Raw genomic sequence first — 24,465 nt, forward strand, 5'->3', positions numbered from 1 at the left:
GGGCATCCTCGGCGGCGGACTCGGCAACTGGTGTATCGGCAAGCTTCTTCTCGAGATCGTCAACGCGCTTGGCAAGCTCTGCAAGAGCTGGTGTGTCTTCGTTCTCGAGGGCCTTGAGGGCGGCTTGGGCGGCTGGGCTGATGACTTCTTCTTCGTCACCCTTGTCCTCGCCTTGTCGTGGAGCTGCTGCTGCTGCTGGACTTCTTCTTGTCGCAAGCTCCTTAAGCTTCTCTTCGAGATCGTCGACCTTCTTCTTGAGATCGTCGGCATCCTTGCCTTCTCTTCGAGATCGTCGACCTTCTTCTTGAGATCGTCGGCATCCTTGGCCTTCTCTTCGAGATCGTCGACCTTCTTCTTGAGTTCGGCAACTTCGCTGGTCGGCCTTGGCTTCGTCTTCGTCCTTGCCGGAGCAAACAACTGGGGCATCCTCGGCGGCGGACTCGGCAACTGTGTATCGCAAGCTTCTTCTCGAGATCGTCAACGCGCTTGGCAAGCTCTGCAAGAGCTGTGTGTCTTCGTTCTCGAGGGCCTTGAGGGCGTTGGGCGGCTGGGCTGATGACTTCTTCTTCGTCACCCTTGTCCTCGCCCTTGTCGCTGGAGCTGCTGCTGCTGCTGGACTTCTTCTTGAGATCGTCGGCATCCTTGGCCTTCTCTTCGAGATCGTCGACCTTCTTCTTGAGTTCGGCAACTTCGGCTGGGTCGGCCTTGGCTTCGTCTTCGTCCTTGCCGGAGCAAACAACTGGGGCATCCTCGGCGGCGGACTCGGCAACTGGTGTATCGGCAAGCTTCTTCTCGAGATCGTCAACGCGCTTGGCAAGCTCTGCAAGAGCTGGTGTGTCTTCGTTCTCGAGGGCCTTGAGGGCGGCTTGGGCGGCTGGGCTGATGACTTCTTCTTCGTCACCCTTGTCCTCGCCCTTGTCGCTGGAGCTGCTGCTGCTGCTGCTGGACTTCTTCTTGTCGGCAAGCTCCTTAAGCTTGTCTTCGAGATCGTCGACCTTCTTCTTGAGATCGTCGGCATCCTTGGCCTTCTCTTCGAGATCGTCGACCTTCTTCTTGAGTTCGTCGGCATCCTTGGCCTTCTCTTCGAGATCGTCGACCTTCTTCTTGAGTTCGGCAACTTCGGCTGGGTCGGCCTTGGCTTCGTCTTCGTCCTTGCCGGAGCAAACAACTGGGGCATCCTCGGCGGCGGACTCGGCAACTGGTGTATCGGCAAGCTTCTTCTCGAGATCGTCAACGCGCTTGGCAAGCTCTGCAAGAGCTGGTGTGTCTTCGTTCTCGAGGGCCTTGAGGGCGGCTTGGGCGGCTGGGCTGATGACTTCTTCTTCGTCACCCTTGTCCTCGCCCTTGTCGCTGGAGCTGCTGCTGCTGCTGGACTTCTTCTTGTCGGCAAGCTCCTTAAGCTTGTCTTCGAGATCGTCGACCTTCTTCTTGAGATCGTCGGCATCCTTGGCCTTCTCTTCGAGATCGTCGACCTTCTTCTTGAGTTCGTCGGCATCCTTGGCCTTTCTTCGAGATCGTCGACCTTCTTCTTGAGTTCGGCAACTTCGGCTGGGTCGGCCTTGGCTTCGTCTTCGTCCTTGCCGGAGCAAACAACTGGGGCATCCTCGGCGGCGGACTCGCACTGGTGTATCGGCAAGCTTCTTCTCGAGATCGTCAACGCGCTTGGCAAGCTCTGCAAGAGCTGGTGTGTCTTCGTTCTCGAGGGCCTTGAGGGCGGCTTGGGCGGCTGGGCTGATGACTTCTTCTTCGTCACCCTTGTCCTCGCCCTTGTCGCTGGAGCTGCTGCTTGCTGCTGGACTTCTTCTTGTCGGCAAGCTCCTTAAGCTTGTCTTCGAGATCGTCGACCTTCTTCTTGAGATCGTCGGCATCCTTGGCCTTCTCTTCGAGATCGTCGACCTTCTTCTTGAGATCGTCGGCATCCTTGGCCTTCTCTTCGAGATCGTCGACCTTCTTCTTGAGATCGTCGGCATCCTTGGCCTTCTCTTCGAGATCGTCGACCTTCTTCTTGAGATCGTCGGCATCCTTGGCCTTCTCTTCGAGATCGTCGACCTTCTTCTTGAGTTCGGCAACTTCGGCTGGGTCGGCCTTGGCTTCGTCTTCGTCCTTGCCGGAGCAAACAACTGGGGCATCCTCGGCGGCGGACTCGGCAACTGGTGTATCGGCAAGCTTCTTCTCGAGATCGTCAACGCGCTTGGCAAGCTCTGCAAGAGCTGGTGTGTCTTCGTTCTCGAGGGCCTTGAGGGCGGCTTGGGCGGCTGGGCTGATGACTTCTTCTTCGTCACCCTTGTCTTCGCCCTTGTCGCTGGAGCTGCTGCTGCTGCTGGACTTCTTCTTGTCGGCAAGCTCCTTAAGCTTGTCTTCGAGATCGTCGACCTTCTTCTTGAGATCGTCGGCATCCTTGGCCTTCTCTTCGAGATCGTCGACCTTCTTCTTGAGTTCGTCGGCATCCTTGGCCTTTCTTCGAGATCGTCGACCTTCTTCTTGAGTTCGGCAACTTCGGCTGGGTCGGCCTTGGCTTCGTCTTCGTCCTTGCCGGAGCAAACAACTGGGGCATCTCGGCGGCGGACTCGGCAACTGGTGTATCGGCAAGCTTCTTCTCGAGATCGTCAACGCGCTTGGCAAGCTCTGCAAGAGCTGGTGTGTCTTCGTTCTCGAGGGCCTTGAGGGCGGCTTGGCGGCTGGGCTGATGACTTCTTCTTCGTCACCCTTGTCCTCGCCCTTGTCGCTGGAGCTGCTGCTGCTGCTGGACTTCTTCTTGTCGTCGAGATCCTTGAGCTTGTCTTCGAGATCGTCGACCTTCTTCTTGAGATCGTCGGCATCCTTGGCCTTCTCTTCGAGATCGTCGACCTTCTTCTTGAGTTCGTCGGCATCCTTGGCCTTCTTCTTCGAGATCGTCGACCTTCTTCTTGAGTTCGGCAACTTCGGCTGGGTCGGCCTTGCTTCGTCTTCGTCCTTGCCGGAGCAAACAACTGGGGCATCCTCGGCGGCGGACTCGGCAACTGGTGTATCGGCAAGCTTCTTCTCGAGATCGTCAACGCGCTTGGCAAGCTCTGCAAGAGCTGGTGTGTCTTCGTTCTCGAGGGCCTTGAGGCGGCTTGGGCGGCTGGGCTGATGACTTCTTCTTCGTCACCCTTGTCCTCGCCCTTGTCGCTGGAGCTGCTGCTGCTGCTGGACTTCTTCTTGTCGGCAAGCTCCTTAAGCTTGTCTTCGAGATCGTCGACCTTCTTCTTGAGATCGTCGGCATCCTTGGCCTTCTCTTCGAGATCGTCGACCTTCTTCTTGAGTTCGTCGGCATCCTTGGCCTTCTCTTCGAGATCGTCGACCTTCTTCTTGAGATCGTCGGCATCCTTGGCCTTCTCTTCGAGATCGTCGACCTTCTTCTTGAGATCGTCGGCATCCTTGGCCTTCTCTTCGAGATCGTCGACCTTCTTCTTGAGTTCGGCAACTTCGGCTGGGTCGGCCTTGGCTTCGTCTTCGTCCTTGCCGGAGCAAACAACTGGGGCATCCTCGGCGGCGGACTCGGCAACTGGTGTATCGGCAAGCTTCTTCTCGAGATCGTCAACGCGCTTGGCAAGCTCTGCAAGAGCTGGTGTGTCTTCGTTCTCGAGGGCCTTGAGGGCGGCTTGGGCGGCTGGGCTGATGACTTCTTCTTGTCACCCTTGTCCTCGCCCTTGTCGCTGGAGCTGCTGCTGCTGCTGGGCTTCTTCTTGTCGGCAAGCTCCTTAAGCTTGTCTTCGAGATCGTCGACCTTCTTCTTGAGATCGTCGGCATCCTTGGCCTTCTCTTCGAGATCGTCGACCTTCTTCTTGAGATCGTCGGCATCCTTGGCCTTCTCTTCGAGATCGTCGACCTTCTTCTTGAGATCGTCGGCATCCTTGGCCTTCTCTTCGAGATCGTCGACCTTCTTCTTGAGTTCGGCAACTTCGGCTGGGTCGGCCTTGGCTTCGTCTTCGTCCTTGCCGGAGCAAACAACTGGGGCATCCTCGGCGGCGGACTCGGCAACTGGTGTATCGGCAAGCTTCTTCTCGAGATCGTCAACGCGCTTAATAGTATCTTTGATCTTTTCTAATAAATCATCATCTAATATCTTTAATGTTGTTTGAGCTGCAGTACTAATAAAACCTTCATCATCGTTCAATTCTATTTCTGATTCATCACTAGTAGTGCTGCTGCTACTACTTGAATCTTCATTCATCTTTTGTTCCAATTCGTTTAATTTATTCTTTAATTTTTCAACATCTTCATCTTTCTTCTCATCTGGTTTATTATTTTCTAAGTTCTTTAATTGAGCTTGTAACTTTTGAATTTCATCATTTAATTTCTTAACTTCATCATCTTTTTCGCGTTTAATATCATCAATCTTGTTTTCTAATTCATTCAACTTATTATCATTGTCATTTAAGTCGATATCACGTGTTGCGCATACAACTGGAATGTCATCTGCTTCCTTTTCTTTTTCTTCATTCATTCCTTCCATTAATTTCTTTAAATCATCGATTTGCTTTTGTAAATCCTTATTTTTGTCGTTTAATTTCTTTAATTCATCGATTTGATTTTGTAAATCTTTATCTTCATTATCTAATTTCTTGCAATCTTCTTGTTGTTGTTGCTTGCAATCATCAATTTTTGAATCTAAATCATTGCATTTGTTTTCAATTAAGTCTCTTAATTCTTTAAGTTTATCTTCAACTTCCTTATTTACTAATTCTGTCAAGTTATTATTCGTATTTTGAACATTTTGATTGTAATTTTCAATAACTGTTAAATTATCTGTCTTGAGTTCATTGACAATAGTTTCGAGATATGTAACTTTTTCTTTGATGATTACAGTATCGTCAGTTACTTGCTGGCGAAAAGTAGCTGACTCTTCTTGTAATGCTTCGATTAATTCGTAAACTTCATCCAACTTTGGCATTTTATCTTCAATTTTCCTGTTAATATTATTATCTAAATCGCCCATTGATTGGCCGATCATTTCTTTAATTTTCATAATTTCATTATTGACATAGCTTGTTAATCTTGTTTGGGAATCATCGATTCCATCAACTTTTTCTTGTAATTTTGTATATTCATCATCTTTTGCGTTCTTTAAAACAATCTTCTGTAGAGTATTATATTTTTTCTCTAATTGTCCTAGACGAGATGAAATATCTTCACTCGTTGACATCTCTAAATTTTATAGCCTGACTAACGGTTATTTTTATTCGCGTGATCTGAATAAAATATAAAATTCGATTTTTCAAAGAGATTTTTGACATTTTATATACTCTATAGTATAGATAAATATTCTTAAATATTAATTTTACGGTTAAGACCATGTACTTTTCAAGTTTTATCATCCAGAATAAATTAGAATCTTGAAGATAGTAAATGTGTTCATTTTTAAATATATCGACATTTTTCAATATTAAAACAAAATTGAAATGAATATTCGGAGATTCACTTTTTCTGAATAACTTTGCAAATTACCTCAGACTTTTCAGAGGATTGAGTTGGAACTCAATCCTCTGAAAAGTCTGAGTTAATTTTTAGTCTCTACACTATTTCAATATAAGCTCCATTTTTAAACAGTTTTTAAAAATCGAGCATTGAGAAGTGTGATGAAACTTTTGAATTCATTTTCAAAATTCACAATTATTTTCATTGTAATAAATTTTATAATCTTATATTCAATTAATTATATTCTATAAATTTAAAATTGAATTTGATAATTTTGAGACCAAACTATTATTCAATGTTTGGGTTTCAATATTATCGAATGAACTTAATTTATATCAAACAAATATAATTTCCAATTTTGAATATTTTCGGGTTTTTTTTTTCAAACCAATTATTTCTTATACTATCATTATATTTGGATATGTAAAAAAAATCATAATAGTGATAACAAAAATTTCTCACTTCTTGATTTGCAAAAAAATTCATTGCAATAATGTTGTTCAATTATATGATTCATATTTTCTATCACTTCTATTCAAACTAACTCAGTTTATTATTTTTCAAATTCATATTTTAATGTTAAATTAAAACTTATCTTGTTTTAATCAAAACATTGTCATTTTAAATCGATATCTATTTATCATGGATTTGAAATTATTGTCTGACGTTTTTATTTCATTTTAATGCTTAATATCTAAACAGTTTATTATATCAGCAAAAAATCTTTATTTATTGAAAATACATAAAACATTATTTTGTTTTCATATTTCAAACTTTTCAACCAATATATATAATTTGAAATTCCTGTAAACAAATTTCCACAGCATTTTTAACAATATTTTGAAAAAAAAGAAAAGGGGTTGTATTATTGTCGTCTGGCGGTTTTAGACGACAATGCGAATCTCAGGATTGGTGTGCTTTTTAACTAAATTATTTATATGGTTTAAATAAGCAATATTTATATAAATATTTCATATAGTTATTAAGGATATATAACATATTTTTACAAATAATATATTATGAATATCTTCAAAACATATTTTTAACCTATAAAATCATGCGGACATATTGTAAATAAGCTATATATTCAAATACAATTCTTCACATAGCAAGAAATAGCTTTATTATTCTGAAATAAATATCGCATTTTATCAATTTGTTGTTCTTTATGATTTGATCTTCTCATGCATTAATATAGCATATGACCTATATGTTTTTTATAGAATTATAGGTAAAATTTGGTATATGCACCCTTTAAAATGTGTATTTATAGCACAAATTCATTTATTTTTCATGATATCAATAGTTGCGTTTTCCTAACCAATAATTCTTATTTCTTTATGTTTAAACTAATTGGCAATATAAATGGAAATATGTTATATAATATTATCTTAGTTAAATAGATTTTAATATAATATTACCTTAGAAAATGATATATAATTTTGCTCATGAACATCATTTTTGTATACCATTAATTGAGTTATTCCAACGCATAAGGCAAGAATCAATTAATTTTAATTAGCTAAATAATTAATAATAGTGATTCTATGAATGGTAAAAATGGTTGTGTCGCGTATTTTGGTGGTAAATATTCATAATAATATTAATTTATTTATTTTAAAATTTTATTAATTCTAATCTCTATATTGCTCTAAATATCAATAATAGTTTATTAAAGGCATTATAATATACAAATGCAAACACAATTAAACAATATCTCGTAATTCCCCTTTTTAAGATATGTATCCAAGTTTCTATCGTTGTTTCTTGAATATATATATATCAAAGATATGAATAGCGCTGGTTTTGTGATTGCATAAACAACTTATATATCAATATACTCAGTATAAGTGCATATATACATGGTATAATTTGGTTGTCCACCGAATGTATGCTCATATGGTGGATTACTTGCACTTTTTTTCTTTGATGCAAATGTGTCAGATACAATTCCTGATTTGCTCATACAGGTGCAGGGTCCTAGTGATAGACCCTGCAAATACATGAGCAAATCAGGAAAAACTTGCACTTTTTTTCTTTGATGCAAATGTGTCAGATACAATTCCTGATTTGCTCATACAGGTGCAGGGTCCTAGTGATAGACCCTGCAAATACATGAGCAAATCAGGAAAAACTTGCACTTTTTTCTTTGATGCAAATGTGTCAGATACAATTCCTGATTTGCTCATACAGGTGCAGGGTCCTAGTGATAGACCCTGCAAATACATGAGCAAATCAGGAAAAACTTGCAATTGATCTGAAGAATGTGAATCTAGCCTTATATTTCAGAAAATGATTTTATATTTGCAAGGAATGAGCATCATCCTATGCAAAGGTAAACTCATTTTAGAAAAATTTCTTTTTTTTTGGAAATGATTATTCTCAAATTCTATCTAAAACTCTCAATTAATAATCATATTCTCATTTAAACCTAGGGCTGTACAAAATCGAGAAAAACATTGCCGTGCGGTAATATAGGGTCAAAACTATTGATGTGGCGGTAAAATCACGGTAATTCACGGAAAGCTATATGCGAAAATTTGAAATTATACAAAATCGAGCGAAACACTTTTAAATAGGTTGTTCTCGTATTTAAAATACTATTCCCAGATTTATTGTCGTCAGAATATTTCCAAATTTTTGCCGATTTACAAAAAATGATTTACAAAGCATATTTTTTAATCTAAAAAATTCCTAAAAAATTCCTAAAAAAAGGAACCGGTGTGCGGAAACCTCGGTAAATTACCGCGGTTCCCGTTGGGACTGCCATATTTAAACCATATATAACATTACTTTATAAATCTAGATTTTTCCAAATTCTTAATTTTCATATGAAATTTATAATTTTTTATTTTAAATTCAGAATTTTGAATTTTTTTTTGGAAATTTTTATTTAATTTTATGTTTATTTTATTATATTCTTTATATATAACAATTTTTTCAAGTTTATTTTTTCAATATATACGATAATTATTAATTCAATTTTTAAACAAATGTTTTGATGGGACGAGCTTAAAGATCATAGGCTCATCCCATCAAAACATTCACTTAAAAACTCTGGCCTTCATCGAGGCCAGAGTTCACAATTCATATCCTCGAAGCCATGTTCCTCGACGGTCGTCCTCATTAGGCACGATCCGAGAGGAACTTGGCTCTGAATGAAACTCACAAGCTCTGGCTTCAGGAAGGGCCAGAGCTTCGCAAAGCATCCTCGGGGCCGGTTTCCTCAAAGGCCGCCCTGATTCGGGCGGTCGGAGAGGATTCCAGTCCCGAGAGAACGTCCCTACGAAGCTCTGGCCTTATCAGAGGCAAGCGCCTGCAAGATCAATCCTCAGGGCTGAGTTTTTCCATCTTCGTCATCATGGTAGATGATCTCGTGAGAACTCGGCCCTGAAAGACTTCATATTACAGGTCCTGGCCTCATGAGAGACCAGAACTTCGCAAATAATGCTCAGAGCCGGCTTTCTCAAATGCCGCCATGATCTATGGCGGCAGGTGAGGAATCTGGCCCTAAAAACATATTATTACGAAGCTCTGGCCACAATGGAGGTCAGAGCCTGCAAGATCAATCCTCAGGATCGAGGTTGAGGGAGATCGTCCGCATCATTGACGATCTCCTATCATCTCGATCCTGAAAGACTTAAAAATGCAGGATCTGACCTCTACAGATGCTACAACCTCGCTTACAGTTCTCAGAGCCAGCTTTCTCAAATGCTGCCATGATCTATGGCGGCAGGAGAGGAATCTGGCCCTGAGAACGGACTATTACGAAGTTTTGGCCACAGTAGGGACCAGTTCCTGAAAAAATACTCCCTTAACAATAAATTAAGATTTATTTTATCCAAGAAAGCCTTGAAGGAAGTCCAAACCATGAGAATGGGCTTCCTTCCAGGCTTACTGGTACTACTGGAGCGATTTTTGCTTCCATTGCAGCTCCTGAAATATATACTATAAATTATATTAAAAACATTGAGAATTTTGATTTCTATTTCATATGTCCAGCCTATAAAAGCATAGTAATGAATATTCCTGGCTCAAATCAGTTGAAAATGCAATTTTGTGCTGAGATTTCCAAAATTGGTTATAAAACTAGACTATTTTAATGAAGAAAACCAATAATAGGATCTCAAGTAGTAATATTCATTATGTGTTGTATAAAATAATTAATTCAAATATATAAATTAAAAATGAAACTATTTATATTCATTTTATTAAATTATCTATTGTTCACAGTAAAATCTAACTATTTCACATTTCAATAACCCGATACTATTGCAAACTTTAATAATTGCAATAATAAAGTTTTGGAATATATTCTCTATATTCATTCTGTGAGATACACAAATAAACACATTAGAAGTAGTATAGAAACATATATTACAATTATAACACAATGTCAAACACATCTCTTACCATTTAATAAAATTAGATAAAGAATCTCCAAAAATTAAAATATGTGTTTTTGCACTTATTTCTATATTTTATGCATTACTATAGGTATTCCGATATGAACCAATGAATTTTATCTGTTATATGTCAAAAACAACTTTAATCTAATGTGATCAAGTTGCATGATATACAACCATACATCCACTGCATATCCACATGATTCTATATATAATAGAGCATGTTCCGATCTAAATTAAAATGTTAGAAATGAATTGTACGAATTTTAAAACAAAAATTATTATTGTCGTCTGACGACAATAATAATTTTGTCACTTTTCTAGACGACAATAAAACATCCTCAAAAGAAAAATTGAATATATTTTTTGAAAAAATATAAAATATGCTGATCTTAATTTCAGTGGTCATGTGTAGCATCGTGTTAAAATGGTTATTGAATAGATAGTGTAATTTTAAAATTCTATTTTTTCTTAATATTTTGCAATAAGTAATGGTTGGAAATTGCACTTATGCTATCATAAAACCATATTTGATATTTGAAATATTTGAAGCGCTTTATTAGATTTTTTCAACTACAAAAATATATCTAAGTTTTTCTGAAAAATTTGAATTTTATTACAATTTTCATGATCAATAAAATATTTTAAAAGAGTAAAAATATAATATTTTAAATTTAAAATAAATTTAACTTCATAACAACGACAAATATTCATCCCATTAGAAAATTTAATGGAAATGAAATTTCTTTAAAATACTAATTTCATTCAATTTTTCTAGTATCCAAATTGCACTAGATGAATTATATATAGTAAAAAAAGTTATCGTAAAATAATGAATTCATTTTTTTTAATCACAAAACAATCGAATTTAATCGTATTTTGCTTTATTCCGATTTCATTTTACATATCAATCATAATTGAAAAATAAAAAATAAATCTGGCAGGGATTTTATTTAAAGATTGATACGTTCTGTTCTTTTTAATATGTATAAACAATACAGAATACTTATTCTTCAAATACTAACAAGCTCATTCAATTATTCAAAAACAACGTATTAATATTCCATTAAACTTATCAGGATTATGAAATATTTTTCGATGCTGAAATCAACTCAGATATATTTGGGTTTATTATATTTTGTAGTTTAGTTTTGAATACAAAATCCTCAATGGCTGCGACAAGCCAGGGGACAAGGATGGTAGAACTTCATCGACTGCTTTCAGCTTCTATAGACAAATGCGTAGTGATGATAAATGATGCTTGCAAAGCAAATCCATCCTTTCCAAATTCCAGATACAAATTATTGCGGTCGTTATACCAAAGTTCAGTAATCATTTCGCGTTTACTTGCCTCATTTAGGTTTGCGAAATCGCCAACATTGAAATATTATTTCAAACAACAGAGAAAATTACAAAGGAACAATATTAACACGTCTAAATATCTATTTCCCTTTCAATCCCAAGGAACTAATCGAAATTATCAAGAAAATTTAGAAGACATGCTTGATGAATCTATTTATCAAATAGAAACTGTGGTAGGTGACAATTATAAAATTCAGCTACTTATAGAACTGTTTTCATGCTCTGTGCATCCTTACATTAAATGGAAATGCCTTGGAGCTGACAGATTTCTTATATATTTCAAAAACGAATATAAATACATTATTCGAATTTCGAAAACTCTTAACTTGAAACTGGAATCCTACTCGATTGAGTATCCAAAAACGAAGCACTTATCAAAAGAAATATTTATTCAGCTTACTAAAATTGTCCAAGATTGCCTCACACAGCCATCTGCAGCCATTTCAAAAATCCATAGGATTCTACATACATTTTATGTATCAGGGCAGATGTCTATCTTTGCCGACTTGCTTGTTAACTATCAGAAAGATTTTCATTATTGCATTTCCAGAATCGAAAATGGATTGGAAATCGAATTCAACGAGCAGATGCATATCAATAATAAATTCAAAATCACATATAGCCAAGATGGTATTGTTGTATTTAGTGACATTCCATATTACATCCCACGAGCTATCTACAATAATGAATGCAACTACTTTACGAATTTCTTTACAAGCCACACGTTTTCGAATATCGATACAACAGATTCTCCAGGAATGCCGGTTGTAATCTATTTTTCGATAATGGATCGTTTCAAAACAGAATTGCAGGTGATTCTTAGCACAATGCGCGATACAGTTTACTACTCACACCTTTGCAGAAACTGGATTCCTATATCGAAGGCAATCACTCTTTCCTCAAACTCAACTGCTTTCAAGTTGACCATAGATTTCGATATCAAGCACTCCAAATTTTCTTCATATAGACTATATTCTCACAGTGAAGAAGACGCGAAAATAACAATAGATGAAGAAAAGAACCAGTACGTTGTTGATTTTGAAGCATTTGTCACCAAATTTTGCTTTGATCGAAATATCTCAGACAGTAGACAGTTTCATGTACAAATTTTCCCTCTTTTATTCCAGCAGTTTTTTAATCTCATTATTTCCCCTTCTCTTTCTATCACGTCAGAAGCAAATCGTAACTATATCTTTGGATGTGTTTTATCTTTTGCTCCACATTTCCAAGTTCTCTTTGGCGTGGATAGATTGAAACCAACAATAAAAGTCGTTGATCTCGAAGGAAATGAATACATTTGCCCAGAACTTATCAAGCTTCGAAGCTTAATTAAGGAACTCGATATCAAGCAAAGCATGCATCAGATGGAAATCTACATTTCAACATTCATATTCATTCTAGAAGTGGAATATCTCTTAAAGGAAAATAAGTACAGAACAGAGAGATTTGCCAATGGATTGATATTCTCGTATTCGCATCTCTCCTCTGCAAAAATAAATACAGTTGGAAATCAATGGAGATTGACAATCATCTTTGACAATTCTGCTTGCTTGCCTCTTAAAGAGAGAGCCTTCCAGTTTTCAGGAGAAATTCACACAGCAAGATCAGCTGAACTTGTGATCGAACTCCTCCACAAATTCACTTCTTACATGAATCTCTCAGGACATATGATTTTCGGATCTGCAACTGTTGACTCTGTGCTAAGAGATACATTCAATTTCAACCAGGAAGGAAGCTTCTTAACAAACTGTAAAATCGATGGAATGGGCGAGACTGCTTTCTTCTGCGTGTCCTTCTCAAGCAATTCCGTCTTCGAAGGATTAACTTCAAAGTACCAGACAATACGCCTCGGACACTCTGTCCCTTCAGTCGATACTCGCTTCATTAAAAACTTCACTTCCAATAACTCTTTGTCTTACGCCGATATCACATCTTCGGCTGATACAAAGTTCATCGCGTACCTGATACACTCAAGTATCGCAATGGTCACTCTAGAAGGTATCGGACGCCGTCCTGGATGGAAACTTCTCAGCTGGTCATCACCAACTGTTTTCCAACTTGTCTACAATTCGAAATTCACGTTGAACATCGAATTGAAGCCAATGCACAATCTTTACCTCTGTGTTTCTTCTAAAGTTCCAAGTGCTGTTGTAATTGTTCCACTTGCAAGCCTCCAAGTAAACAATGCAACAAACGTCAAAAGCGCTTACAGAATTAGATACACGGTAGCAGAACTCGTCAAGATGATACCAGAAGTAGAGAAATTTGTTAAGAGATACGAAGAAGCAATGAGTGTTGGATTCAATAACGGGCATCTTGTAATGAATACAGTGCCCCAGATTATAATGAATGTTCCAGGAATAAATTGTATCATTGAAAAAGAGAGGACAGTTCTTCAATCCGAAGATCAGATGCTTAACAATGAATTGCAAGCAATTCCTGCTTCAATGGATGTGATGAGATTGGTTGTTTCACTCTTGCAAAGACCTGGATTATTGCTCTTCGCTGTGAGAATTCTCAAACAAATGTTCGAAATCGATAAAGATGCTGCAGAAACAACTGCAGCTACAACATTTATTGAGAATAGAAATGTCATAATGAATATTAATGGCTTCCCATTCGAACTCACAGAAGGAAAAGCAATATGCGGAGATCTCTTCTTCATGAATACTCAGAAAGAAATCGAACTTGCACTCGTGCAAATTGTTAAATAATAAATTTATTTTGTTGATTTGTTTTAATTATAAAATTATTTTGTTGCTCATTAAATTCAAAAGTTTTTTTAACCAAGAAAATCATTCTAATTCTGTAAGTAAAAAATGAATGAATTATATAAAAAGAAACTACAAACAAAATATATTTATTAGTCATCAACATAGAGCCTCTTAAATGTATTTGAGCCATATACATTCTTCATTACTGAGTCAACAGCAGGCATGATAATACTTAAATTCAACACATTATCTCGAACAGCTCTATATGATATTGATTGATCTCGAACAACAGTAATCTTTTTACCAGTAAAAATGGCGGTTCTCAAGAAACAGAACTGTCCCTTTTCCATCTGGATTTCAATAACATATGTATCAGGCTGCATAAATACTAAATTGGCCATAAGGGCCCCATGAACAGCCAGTAATAATTTCATCTCATTAAAATACTTTATCTGGTCAACAATCCTATCATAAAATACTCCTTGTTCAAAGGATATATTCTGATACTTACGTGAGGCTTCTTCTAGCAACAAATCAAAATTTCCAAGATGTCTAGACATCCCTTTTTTCCTATTGAAAAATACGAAGCGAAATGGTTGGATTTTATCTAGTGAAAGAGACTTCACTATATTTCGTCTGAAATTAATCATTCCTTGGTATGAGATATAATCACAGTAAGGAGCTCTAACGGTGTGTAGATTTTTGGCATGGAAATAAAGGTCATCTCCATAAATAATTCTTGACTTTTTAATTTCTAGAATATTCAAGCAATCAACAAAAAATTGAGAGATTCTAGGTACTGCAATAATACTTCGATTTAAAACATCTTTGGGTATATACCAATAAAGCGGAAAGATTTCTACCATCCAATGGCCAAAGTCTGTCGAGTGTTGATGTCCAATACAAATAACATCATCATAGCTATTATATTTTATATCTATTATCGGATGATCTTCTGCTGAATAATTAAAAAATCTTGGTCTGCATTGGATGCTATTAATATAAATTGTATTGTTAAAATAAAAAGAAAGATCTGTTCTGCAAATAACATTCTTGTAATTGAAATAGTAGATATTGTTAAATGCATGCATAAATACATCTGCAATTTTTGTATTTCCGATATATTCCGGAGAATAAGTTGGATATCCTTGAGCAAAATCGGTAATTAATTTCGAAGTAGAATTGAACGGTAAAAGATATTTTATTTCTAATGAAGGATAATCAAATTTTAGTGAATGGGAAAAAGATTTTACATCTATTAACTGAGGTGCTTGTTGGAAATTCCATAAAAGCAAAATCATCGGTAGTGAGAGTAAAATTATTATCCAATTTATGCTCTTGAAGATTATCTTAAAATCCATTATTGGATGCAAAATCATGCATTATTGAAAAATGATAATTAGCAAGTAATTGGATTGACATTCAAAGTAAAAGTGCAATGATGGTAATATTTTAAATCCAAAGTTCAGAAAAATGTAAGCTCTACCAAATGAAGAGAGAAATGATAAAGGGTATTTGCAGCCATCAGTTTAATGAGGAAAGACAAGATATGTGTTGACTTACTATAAAAAAAAATTAAAATTATAAAATATTTTTGAAATTTATCAATAATTTATACAATACACACAAAAATAGCTCTATAATATAGTTTTGGTTTTCTTCAAACCAATAAATCTGTAAAATAATTAATCTTCTTCAGATTCTTCTGTTGAATTCGCTTCAGACTTTGCAGCTGCATTATTTCCGTTTCTTATGGAAAGGTAAGTGTATTTAGCTCCTGCAATTGAATCGAGAATAAGTTGCAGGGTAGAACCGAAAATAAAAGGCCAGGGAGAATGAGTAACATAGCATAGGAAGATCTTAAACATATCTCCAAATACATACTGTATGATGAGAACAATAGAGACTGATTCAATATTACTGTGTATAACAACTAAAGAAAATACTGGAAGAGGAACAAGCGCATCTATTAAGTTTGCTATAATCGAAGATATATTTACTGCAGTGTGGACTCCGCAAATAATCTTTGTAATTATATAAAAAATGAAAAATATCAAGTAGTAAAAGAGAACTGACGTAAAAAATTCTAAAAATGTTAATGCTGAAAAGATATTCATTGCCTTTTTTGGATTTTTTGTAATTGTCTCGAAAATTTGTGAAACAATCGAAGTATTGTTGCCAAAATGAGGTATTTCACTAGTGGGATTTTTTGCGAGAAGCCTAAAACGGAGGAACGTGTGTAAAAATGCTACAAAACATAATCCTACACCTTGACCGAATAAAACAATCGGAAAAGGTTCATCTATGAAGAATGTAATTTTGATGAGTCCTTGTGAAATCAAGATTAAACATAAATTTAACGCATAAATGTTTGGATTATTCTTCAGAATCATTAATCGAATCTGATCAAAGTATCCAAATGTGGGAAAAAGCATTAGCATTCCATCCATCATCATGTATGGAAACCTTGGTATTAGCTGTAATATTGTTTTTGATATAATATCTAGTGGAAATAATGCTAAAGACATAATTTCTGAATCTAAGAATTTGAATTAAAAACGATAATTGTAAATTTGAAATAGAATTTTTTTTATCAAAAAAAGCTACTAATTAACCCATTATCCAAACAAATTGAAAATGAATAAAAATCTTATTTTGAAGAATTCAGAATTGAAACTGTTCCAATGTCACGCGAAGTCCTCTAGACCTCGAACAATTGCTACACTAGTTTCAATACTACAACTTGACCTCTATAATGCTTGGTTAATATAATCAGATGATCCCCTATTTAACTAAATATCAAATTTTCTTTTTCATCTCTTATAGTTTCAAGACGAATTTATATTAACTTTTTCAAGCTTTCTGCAATTGAAAATCAAGCAAATATTCAATATGAACATGAATTAAAAAAATCGAAGAGATAACATAATGGATCATATGTTTTACACCTACACAATGAAATGATTCAATAAAACTATCTTAGATCGAACTATAGATTTGATTCGATATCATAAAATTAAAACCTTTATAGTATATACCCCGTGTCATAAATACACATAGTATGGGATTTTAAAATTTTATCTTTACTCACATACCTTTAAAAAAAAAGAATCGTATTAAAAATATGTAAACATTTTACTCGATAAAAGAATTCTAAGTAAATTTCTGTTATGTGAAAGCATTTTTACGATTGTGGTGTAATCCAGTTTGATGGAATAGGCGTTTGAGTATATTTAGTTAAATACTAAAGGTATCTGATTAAAATAATTAGAGATGGATGCTAAAAAGTTCCGCTGAGAATGATTTGCTTGTCTAGGATTAAATTGCAAAACAAGGAAATTATAAAGCAGGATTTAAAAGAATAAGTATACTGTATTAAGAAATTAAACTTGATCTTTGTATTCTGTGTTTATCGTTTAATGGAATTGAAGAATAATTTGATAAGAAAAAATTTTAAGCCTTTAGTAGGATTGTAACAATTAGAAGATTTTGAAGTATTGCCAAAGCGTTTAAACTTTTCTATCTAATATCTGAGATATCTTTGCTATGCATGGAGAAACAATATAAGATAAAAATTTCGAAGAGTTATCGTTTGGAATGAGGTAATGGTCAAGAAGGAACGAAAGTCTTGTTGTTTGCTCCGTCACTAATTTTCCAATTTTTTTTTAAAATCGAGAAAATGAGTAGAAATCCTTCATTTCTTTAAGGGTGCACCCGTATGTACGTTTATTTGAGAGGAGGAGGATTACCCTCTCAATTTTGAGGGATTCGTAAGTTTATTTTCTCGATGAATATGCAATAAAATTTGATTTTTACCTTATCAATATACTTCATATAATATACACATGTTCATGTAAAAACTTTTTTCCAAAATCCTCAGGAATTAAGGGATTTTTGAATTTTAAGAATTTTTTCGAATTTTTTCGAAAAAAAATATTTTCAGAACAGCCTTAACGGCTAAGATTTAGGAACAATGTTAAGTATCAAAAAGAAAGGAGGTCTGATATAGACAACATATATCGTTGAAGGTTGAAAAAATCTCTAATATTTGAGCCCAAAATTTCAAATTTTAATTTTTTGAAAAAAGAGGCCACCCGTATGTACGTTTATTTGAGAGGAGGATTATATTTTTGAAAGGGTGAAACATTATGAATATGTTAATTATATAATAATATGTATTATTATAAAAAAGAAAAAATAAAGCACGTTAAAATTTTTCTTTCTTGATTTTTTACAAAATCTACTTAGAATTATGCAAAATATGACTAAATAATTATAAATTTCAAGTTAAATTTTAATTTTGATAAATAATTTAAATTTCAAAATATCAAGTTCAGTTCGACTATGTATGTAGTAATTCCTCAATAAAGTGCCAAAACCCTATTAAAATATATGAACATTTTCAACATTTTAATGTTTTTATTTAAAAATTTGATGGAATATGAGCTTCAAACAATTATTATGTAAATAAAAATAATTAAATATATGTATTTATTCGTATTACAACCGTAGTAAGTCGATTCTTCCTTTCTTCTACTGAGGTTTGAATTTGATTTCGAATTGTAAAGAGATTCAAAGGGAAAATACTAGCGGATAAAAACTACCTCCATGAAAGGGTCATAATGGACTCAAGTTGTATTTTTTGATATTTTTTGCTTTTCGAGCCTAAATAGGTAGCCAAGATAATGCCTAAAAATAAGGTTCTAAATTCTGAAGTTTACATGATCCTCTCGTGTGCACCCTTAATATGTTTTTATAAATTCAATTTTTTTTTGGAATTTTGAAATATTAAATTGATTTTTTTAGAAAATTAATCAGTTAAATAAGAAAACTAAATAAGTTAAAATAATCAATAATAAAGATAATTTGATATAGAACAGTTAAATTTGTATACAAATGAAAAATTAAAAAGATTATCTTATAATCGGATAATTTTCACTAATACTCAGAATGGTAACAACCATATTAGTAATTTGAATTATGTGGACAAATGTTAACATGATAGTTTAAAAAGCCGTGGAAGATTAATATAATTCTTATGAATAAATGAAAATTTTTCTTGAACCCTTATCAAATAAATTGATACGTAGATAGTGAATATAGATTACAGAAAAAAAAATATATTAGATGGAAAAAGAAAAAATCAACGACGACCATGGGATTCGAACCCACGCGGATAAATCCACGGGATTAGCAATCCCGCGCCTTAACCACTCGGCCAAGCCGTCATTACGAAGATAAAATATGGATAACCTCTAAGATAAAACTCAGGCATTTTGATTGGAGAACAAGATTTTGGTCATACGATTAAAATCATTTGATGTCATATCAATTTGTTAGAAATGGAGCCAATATGCTTGAAATGGGCTTAAAAACCAAACGTATTTCCCTTTCAGACTTCTTGAAAAGTGATTTTTCGCTTCCTGGTTTATCCAGAAACCTTCCTTTATTCACTCAATTTGTTATTGAACAAATTAAAAACATTAATATGCATGCGCTTCCCAAAGTCATTGATCCTAAAAACTTATTGTCGAACAGAAGCTTTTATATTCTAGTAGCCAACTATCCAAGAGTTGCAGAATTCCTCGAAACAAACTACAAGATGTATATTGACATTCTCACTGAAAGGCTTACAACAGGAGATGGCGATTATGTACGCACTATGATGGTTCTTGAACACATTTTATTAATCCATAATCCAATCCTTTCTTTGAGTGCAGAAGAGTCAACTTCATTTTTCAAATTACTTCTTGACCACATCCAGAAAGGTTCAATACTTACATTATTAATTAACATTGCTAAGCATCAAGCTCAGCAAGAAAAGAATTGGTTTGATATATTCAATTCCTGGGAAATCCTAAATGAATACATTTCAAAGCAAATACCAGAAGTTTTCCAAGCTTCTTTATACTATATCAAGACTTTCAAAATTTCATCCACATTATTAAGTCAAATTTGCTCAGAACAGTCTCTCAAATCATTTTTACAGTATGCTACTACAAGCGATAACAAACAAATATCCGAACTCTCATTTAAGTACTTAGTTTCATCTGAAGAAATCTTTTTCTCAGGATCAACTCTTCAGAGGCCGAAACTTTTTGCAACATCAAAGAAAACAAACAATGAAACCATTAGTTTGAATGAAGAGCAGCAAAAGTTATTAGCTTCATTTTCAGAGTTTGTTAAAAGCGTTCAATCTGATGTTTCGACATTTATAACATCAACACCAGAATTCACATCAAACAAAAAAGTTGCAGTCCAATTCATGTTAAATTATGAAGCTACTACAACAGTTACTACAGAACAGATGTACAAAGTTCTTATGTATCTAAATACAAACATCACGGCATTTCCAACAAATAACTTCCTTGCGATTTCATTAGTTGATGCTGTGAGAGATGTTTCATCCTCATCAAACTTGAATGATTTTGATCTACAACCTGTTGTTCAAAACATCATTTCATTGACATCAAATAAGAAACAAATTGCTGCATCTTATTGGGGATGTCTCGATAAGATAGCAAAGAGAATAAATAAGCTTGTTGCCGACCAAAAGATTTCACAACCTGATACATGGAAGAATTTCATTGACAACTATTTGGAACCACGCACTAAAATCTGCAATGAGAATTATGGTGGATTCGATCCAGAGAATTTCAAGTCCGCTCAAACAGCCAGATATTATTGCATCGATGAACAAGATACATCGAAGCTTCCAAAGGAACTCCAGCCAAAACAAACTGCAGCTACTTCTGATAAGAAGTAATTTTTATCTTATATTTTATAGAGAATTTTTTATTATTATAAATATATGAATTTACTATTTTGATTAATTGACATTGCCTCTAACTTTTTTTTCAAAAAAGGAGCATCACTATGATAACTGGAAGTGTGCTGTATCTATACAAGGAAGATTAATCCTAGTTCTGGAATTTGATATTTTGGTGTTCTGGAATTTTTTCTCAGGTAAAATTTCATAATTATGGTCTCCATATAGGAGAAACCTTTCAAATTTTAATAAAAGACATTTAAAATTTTGAATGAGAGACATAAATTAGGATTGATTTGTTTTTATATCATTAACAAAGCATCAAGCTATGCTTTAATAGTAAACAAGGAATTGTTTTTAATAAGTTTGCAATTTCTTTGAAAGTGGAAGAAATTTTTCCAAAAAAACCGAAGTGAACTTCCCTTTCATTTTATTGAATGGATGATTACAAGTTAGGTGAAGATGATACTGAAGATGAGATAGAAGTCACTGCCAAATGGGGTATCAAAGGCTATGGGAGTGAATTCTATCAGATTACTTCATTAATTGATGAATTTTTGTCTTCAGATCCGAATCAAATTGAAGCAATTTCTTCCTTATTGAAGACATTAATTGAAGAAATAAATTCAAAACCTAAAGAAGCAACCAAATCATTAGATAATGTTCGCAATTTATTCTTTGAAATACAAATGTATTTTCAAAATTTCTACAATGAACAGTACATCGGAATTATTACTCAATTACTCCTACTAATGGATACCATTCTTACGAAAAATGCAGATTTTTCCAAATTTATAATCGATGTTTCCGATGATGATCCCGATCAATTACTTGATTCATTTATGAAGATCCTAGAAGATAGGACTGATTATGAAAATTCACTTTACATCTTAAGAGTCGGAATTATTTTTTCAATTATCGAAAATTCCTCAAAAAACAATGCATTTATTCTATCAATCAACCAAGATTTTATTGACTGCTTAAATACAACATATTACGTTTTTGATGCCAATGCTTTGAGCAGCGATCATCTAATTTCAATAAATTTTGTTCGCATTTTATACAAATATTTTAAATCAAAGACATACCTCGACAGAAAAACAGCCGAATACATCCTAGAACTCTTTAATTTTCTTGCTTCAAATATATTTTTTGAAGATGAAATTATCATTTCAAATTGTTTAAGTGCACTCAACGAAATGATAACAAACCATGAAGATTTGATACACATGTTCAATTCCTTTTCGATTTACCAGACAGTTCCTGATATTCCATGCAATCCTGACTGTGAAAAAATAAAATTTGATATTTTCTCAAATTCTTTACATATATACGACGAAGAGACAAACAAAAAAGAGACAAAGAAAATCATTGCAGATATTTCTGCTTCTGTTCCAATGGACTACATAATCTCTAGATTAACAGAAGTGGAACATCATGAGCTTCTTTTTTCGGGTTTGACATTGATTTACAGCAAATTACATTTTGATAAATCAATTGTTAATTTGGACGTATCGAGTTTGTGTAATTTGATGAAAATAACATGGGAACATATAGATTTAGATACAAAGGACCTCATTACCGATGTAGTTATCTTGATATCGAAGTTCTCTGATAAAGAAAATTATAATAATATTATTAACAGTGGAATTATCACTGAAGTTGTAGATTTCGCACAAAACCAGCATGATAAATGCAAGTCATGCATGCAAATAATGATTAATGCTGTAAATTTGAATCCGGAATTTGCAAAACTTGAAATGATGCAGCAATGCTTAGATGAGTTACTAGAATGCATCGAAGAAAATGATTGGGAAGATATTGAAGATCTTGGCGATGTTTTGACAAATAAATTTAATGAAATTAATTCGAAGGAAGAATAATTGTTTGTAAACTGTAAATATATATCGTTTTAATACAAAAATTCTGTTTGATTTGATATTTTACCGTTGATTTAGAATTTATAAAGCTGATCTTTGACCAAATCTTCTACAAAAGTGGCCAATTCAACAGGAAATACTTCTTTCATTGTTGAATTCGGAACTAATTGATATTTATCAAGTATTTGTTCATTGTAAAGAAGATAATAACTTTTTCCAAGCGTGTTGACGAGTCTTTTTATGATTTTATTAGAAATCGGTTCGATATCGATATTATTATCAAATTGAATGATATTTTCCCAATATTGTTTAATTTGTGACTCTGAAACCGATTTTTCAGGAAGCCAATGAATTCCTGATGGTGTCAAGAATCCATACATTAGTCCTGAATCATCGTCGAAGCAATGACAAGATATAACGTTTGCTTCATCGATGTTCATTCAAGAAAAAATGAATTTAAATCTTAGTTTTTTCATAACTTAGCGACTTTAATGAGGTTATTTGAAATCATAATCTTCTCATTTGAAAAATATCGTTATTGATTCACATTTTATCATCTGAGACATATTCTAACCAAGATAGCATTGAAAACTTCCGAATACTCTTATTTTTGCTAAAATTTCTTTTTGCACAACATAAAGTCAATTTTGACGAAAAATGATATCAAAAAGATAAAAGGATTAAATAACAAGGAAAAAGAATATATTATTTTACAGTTACATTGGCAATAATAGTGATCTAACACGGCTAGGAAGAAGAATGAACTTTATCCAAAATTATTCGATTTACTCATTAAGTGTAATATTCTTTCATACAGACATATAATGAAAGAGTTTGACCTGCTTGATATGGGTTTGCTTTATCAAGACATAGATACTCAAATTGATTACAATTATCTATTGAGAAACCTGACAAATTTATTGAAAACTTTTCGAGGGGATTGAATCCACCCATCAAATCATCGAATAAATCGAGTTTCAAACAGTTGGATTTCTCTAATAAGTGTCTGTTACCCATGCTTATTTTGATGAAAAGGGCTCATTTATTTTTGAGATCGATTATTGATTCGGGCGCGTAAAGGTTTGGCGTCCTAAGGCGTCCTGATGTAAACTATTCAATTTTTGAGAAGTTTACACCATAATTGAATAGTTTATGGCGTCCTGAGAAGAGATTTCAATGGGTATGGCGTCCTAAAAAATAGAAGAAAATGATTTTTTCTCGATTTTTCTAGAAATTGAATTTTTTAAAAAAGAAAAAAATCAAAACGTATACATTCAAGAAAGACTATAAATGAAGATTTTTCTATTTTTTTTCATTCTAAAACATCTTTTTTTTGATAATTTTTTTTTTAATAAATATGTAAGAAAGATTGAAGAAAAAGTAAATTTACTTTAAGAAAATTCGTTTTACATGATGTAAGACCCATAACAACTATAAATATTCCATTATTTAAAATAAAAAAAGAAAAACAGATTAAATGTATCTCACATCAAAATCCATTGACCTAAGGATGTTAAGTTTCTGTTTTTAAAAGTTGATATTTTTTTTTTAATTTTAAGAAAATTAATAGCATGTTATTAGACAATAGGAGTGTAATGATATTGACTAAACAGAAATGAGAGAATAGAGATATAATTTTGATAAGCAATATTAGTAGTAGGATATGAAGGGTTGTGTGACTTTTTTTGTTGCATCTATATATAGACGATGCATTAAAATATATTTATTTATAAATCATTAAAAAATTAACATTAATTTTAAAATACCCAGATTTTCCTTACTTTTACCACTCCCCATGTAATTTCTGGGGAAAACGATAATTCATTTTTTTTATGGATGAATAGATCGTTTTCCTAGAAAGGACCTCATATCTCTGGCTAAAAAGAGTGTCAGAT

General features: G+C 34.3%; 8 protein-coding genes and 1 non-coding gene across 9 annotated transcripts, besides 2 other annotated features; 4 read left to right on the forward strand and 5 right to left on the reverse strand.

Annotated features, from left to right (window-relative positions):
* Positions 1–530: 530 nt before the first annotated feature.
* On the forward strand, positions 531–1,711 carry TVAGG3_0347230 (uncharacterized protein; the record flags this gene model as incomplete). The annotated part of the gene is made up of 1 exon (XM_051230967.1): positions 531–1,711. A coding segment is annotated over one exon (1,181 nt), but the record flags the coding sequence as incomplete, so codon positions are not given.
* A 38-nt stretch (positions 1,712–1,749) lies between these two features.
* On the reverse strand, positions 1,750–2,574 carry TVAGG3_0347240 (uncharacterized protein; the record flags this gene model as incomplete). Its single annotated transcript, XM_051230968.1, has 1 exon — positions 1,750–2,574. One exon carries the CDS (start codon positions 2,572–2,574, stop codon positions 1,750–1,752), a length of 825 nt encoding a protein of 274 aa, XP_051100698.1.
* An 8,770-nt stretch (positions 2,575–11,344) lies between these two features.
* TVAGG3_0347250 (uncharacterized protein) lies at positions 11,345–13,921 on the forward strand (the record flags this gene model as incomplete). The annotated part of the gene is made up of 1 exon (XM_001303946.1): positions 11,345–13,921. One exon carries the CDS (start codon positions 11,345–11,347, stop codon positions 13,919–13,921), a length of 2,577 nt encoding a protein of 858 aa, XP_001303947.1.
* Positions 13,922–14,070: 149 nt separating this feature from the next.
* TVAGG3_0347260 (protein of unknown function, DUF563 family) lies at positions 14,071–15,012 on the reverse strand (the record flags this gene model as incomplete). Its single annotated transcript, XM_001303947.1, has 1 exon — positions 14,071–15,012. The coding sequence occupies one exon, from the start codon at positions 15,010–15,012 to the stop codon at positions 14,071–14,073; it is 942 nt and encodes a 313-aa protein (XP_001303948.1).
* Positions 15,013–15,558: 546 nt separating this feature from the next.
* TVAGG3_0347270 (PQ-loop repeat-containing protein 1-like protein family) lies at positions 15,559–16,454 on the reverse strand (the record flags this gene model as incomplete). The annotated part of the gene is made up of 1 exon (XM_001303948.1): positions 15,607–16,449. The coding sequence occupies one exon, from the start codon at positions 16,447–16,449 to the stop codon at positions 15,607–15,609; it is 843 nt and encodes a 280-aa protein (XP_001303949.1).
* A 1,173-nt stretch (positions 16,455–17,627) lies between these two features.
* Positions 17,628–18,663: a mobile genetic element.
* Positions 18,664–19,068: 405 nt separating this feature from the next.
* TVAGG3_0347290 lies at positions 19,069–19,149 on the reverse strand. Its single transcript has one exon. It is a non-coding gene; the product is annotated as a tRNA-Ser (tRNA).
* Positions 19,150–19,409: 260 nt separating this feature from the next.
* On the forward strand, positions 19,410–20,744 carry TVAGG3_0347300 (uncharacterized protein; the record flags this gene model as incomplete). The annotated part of the gene is made up of 1 exon (XM_001303949.2): positions 19,410–20,687. One exon carries the CDS (start codon positions 19,410–19,412, stop codon positions 20,685–20,687), a length of 1,278 nt encoding a protein of 425 aa, XP_001303950.1.
* Positions 20,745–21,127: 383 nt separating this feature from the next.
* TVAGG3_0347310 (armadillo (ARM) repeat-containing protein family) lies at positions 21,128–22,573 on the forward strand (the record flags this gene model as incomplete). Its single annotated transcript, XM_001303950.2, has 1 exon — positions 21,128–22,573. The coding sequence occupies one exon, from the start codon at positions 21,128–21,130 to the stop codon at positions 22,571–22,573; it is 1,446 nt and encodes a 481-aa protein (XP_001303951.2).
* A 71-nt stretch (positions 22,574–22,644) lies between these two features.
* TVAGG3_0347320 (uncharacterized protein) lies at positions 22,645–23,010 on the reverse strand (the record flags this gene model as incomplete). Its single annotated transcript, XM_001303951.1, has 1 exon — positions 22,645–23,010. The coding sequence occupies one exon, from the start codon at positions 23,008–23,010 to the stop codon at positions 22,645–22,647; it is 366 nt and encodes a 121-aa protein (XP_001303952.1).
* A 628-nt stretch (positions 23,011–23,638) lies between these two features.
* Positions 23,639–24,222: a mobile genetic element.
* Between the last annotated feature and the right edge of the window lie 243 nt (positions 24,223–24,465).

Source organism: Trichomonas vaginalis, chromosome V (genome assembly GCF_026262505.1).
Source record: "Trichomonas vaginalis G3 chromosome V, whole genome shotgun sequence".
Lineage (NCBI taxonomy): Eukaryota > Parabasalia > Trichomonadida > Trichomonadidae > Trichomonas > Trichomonas vaginalis.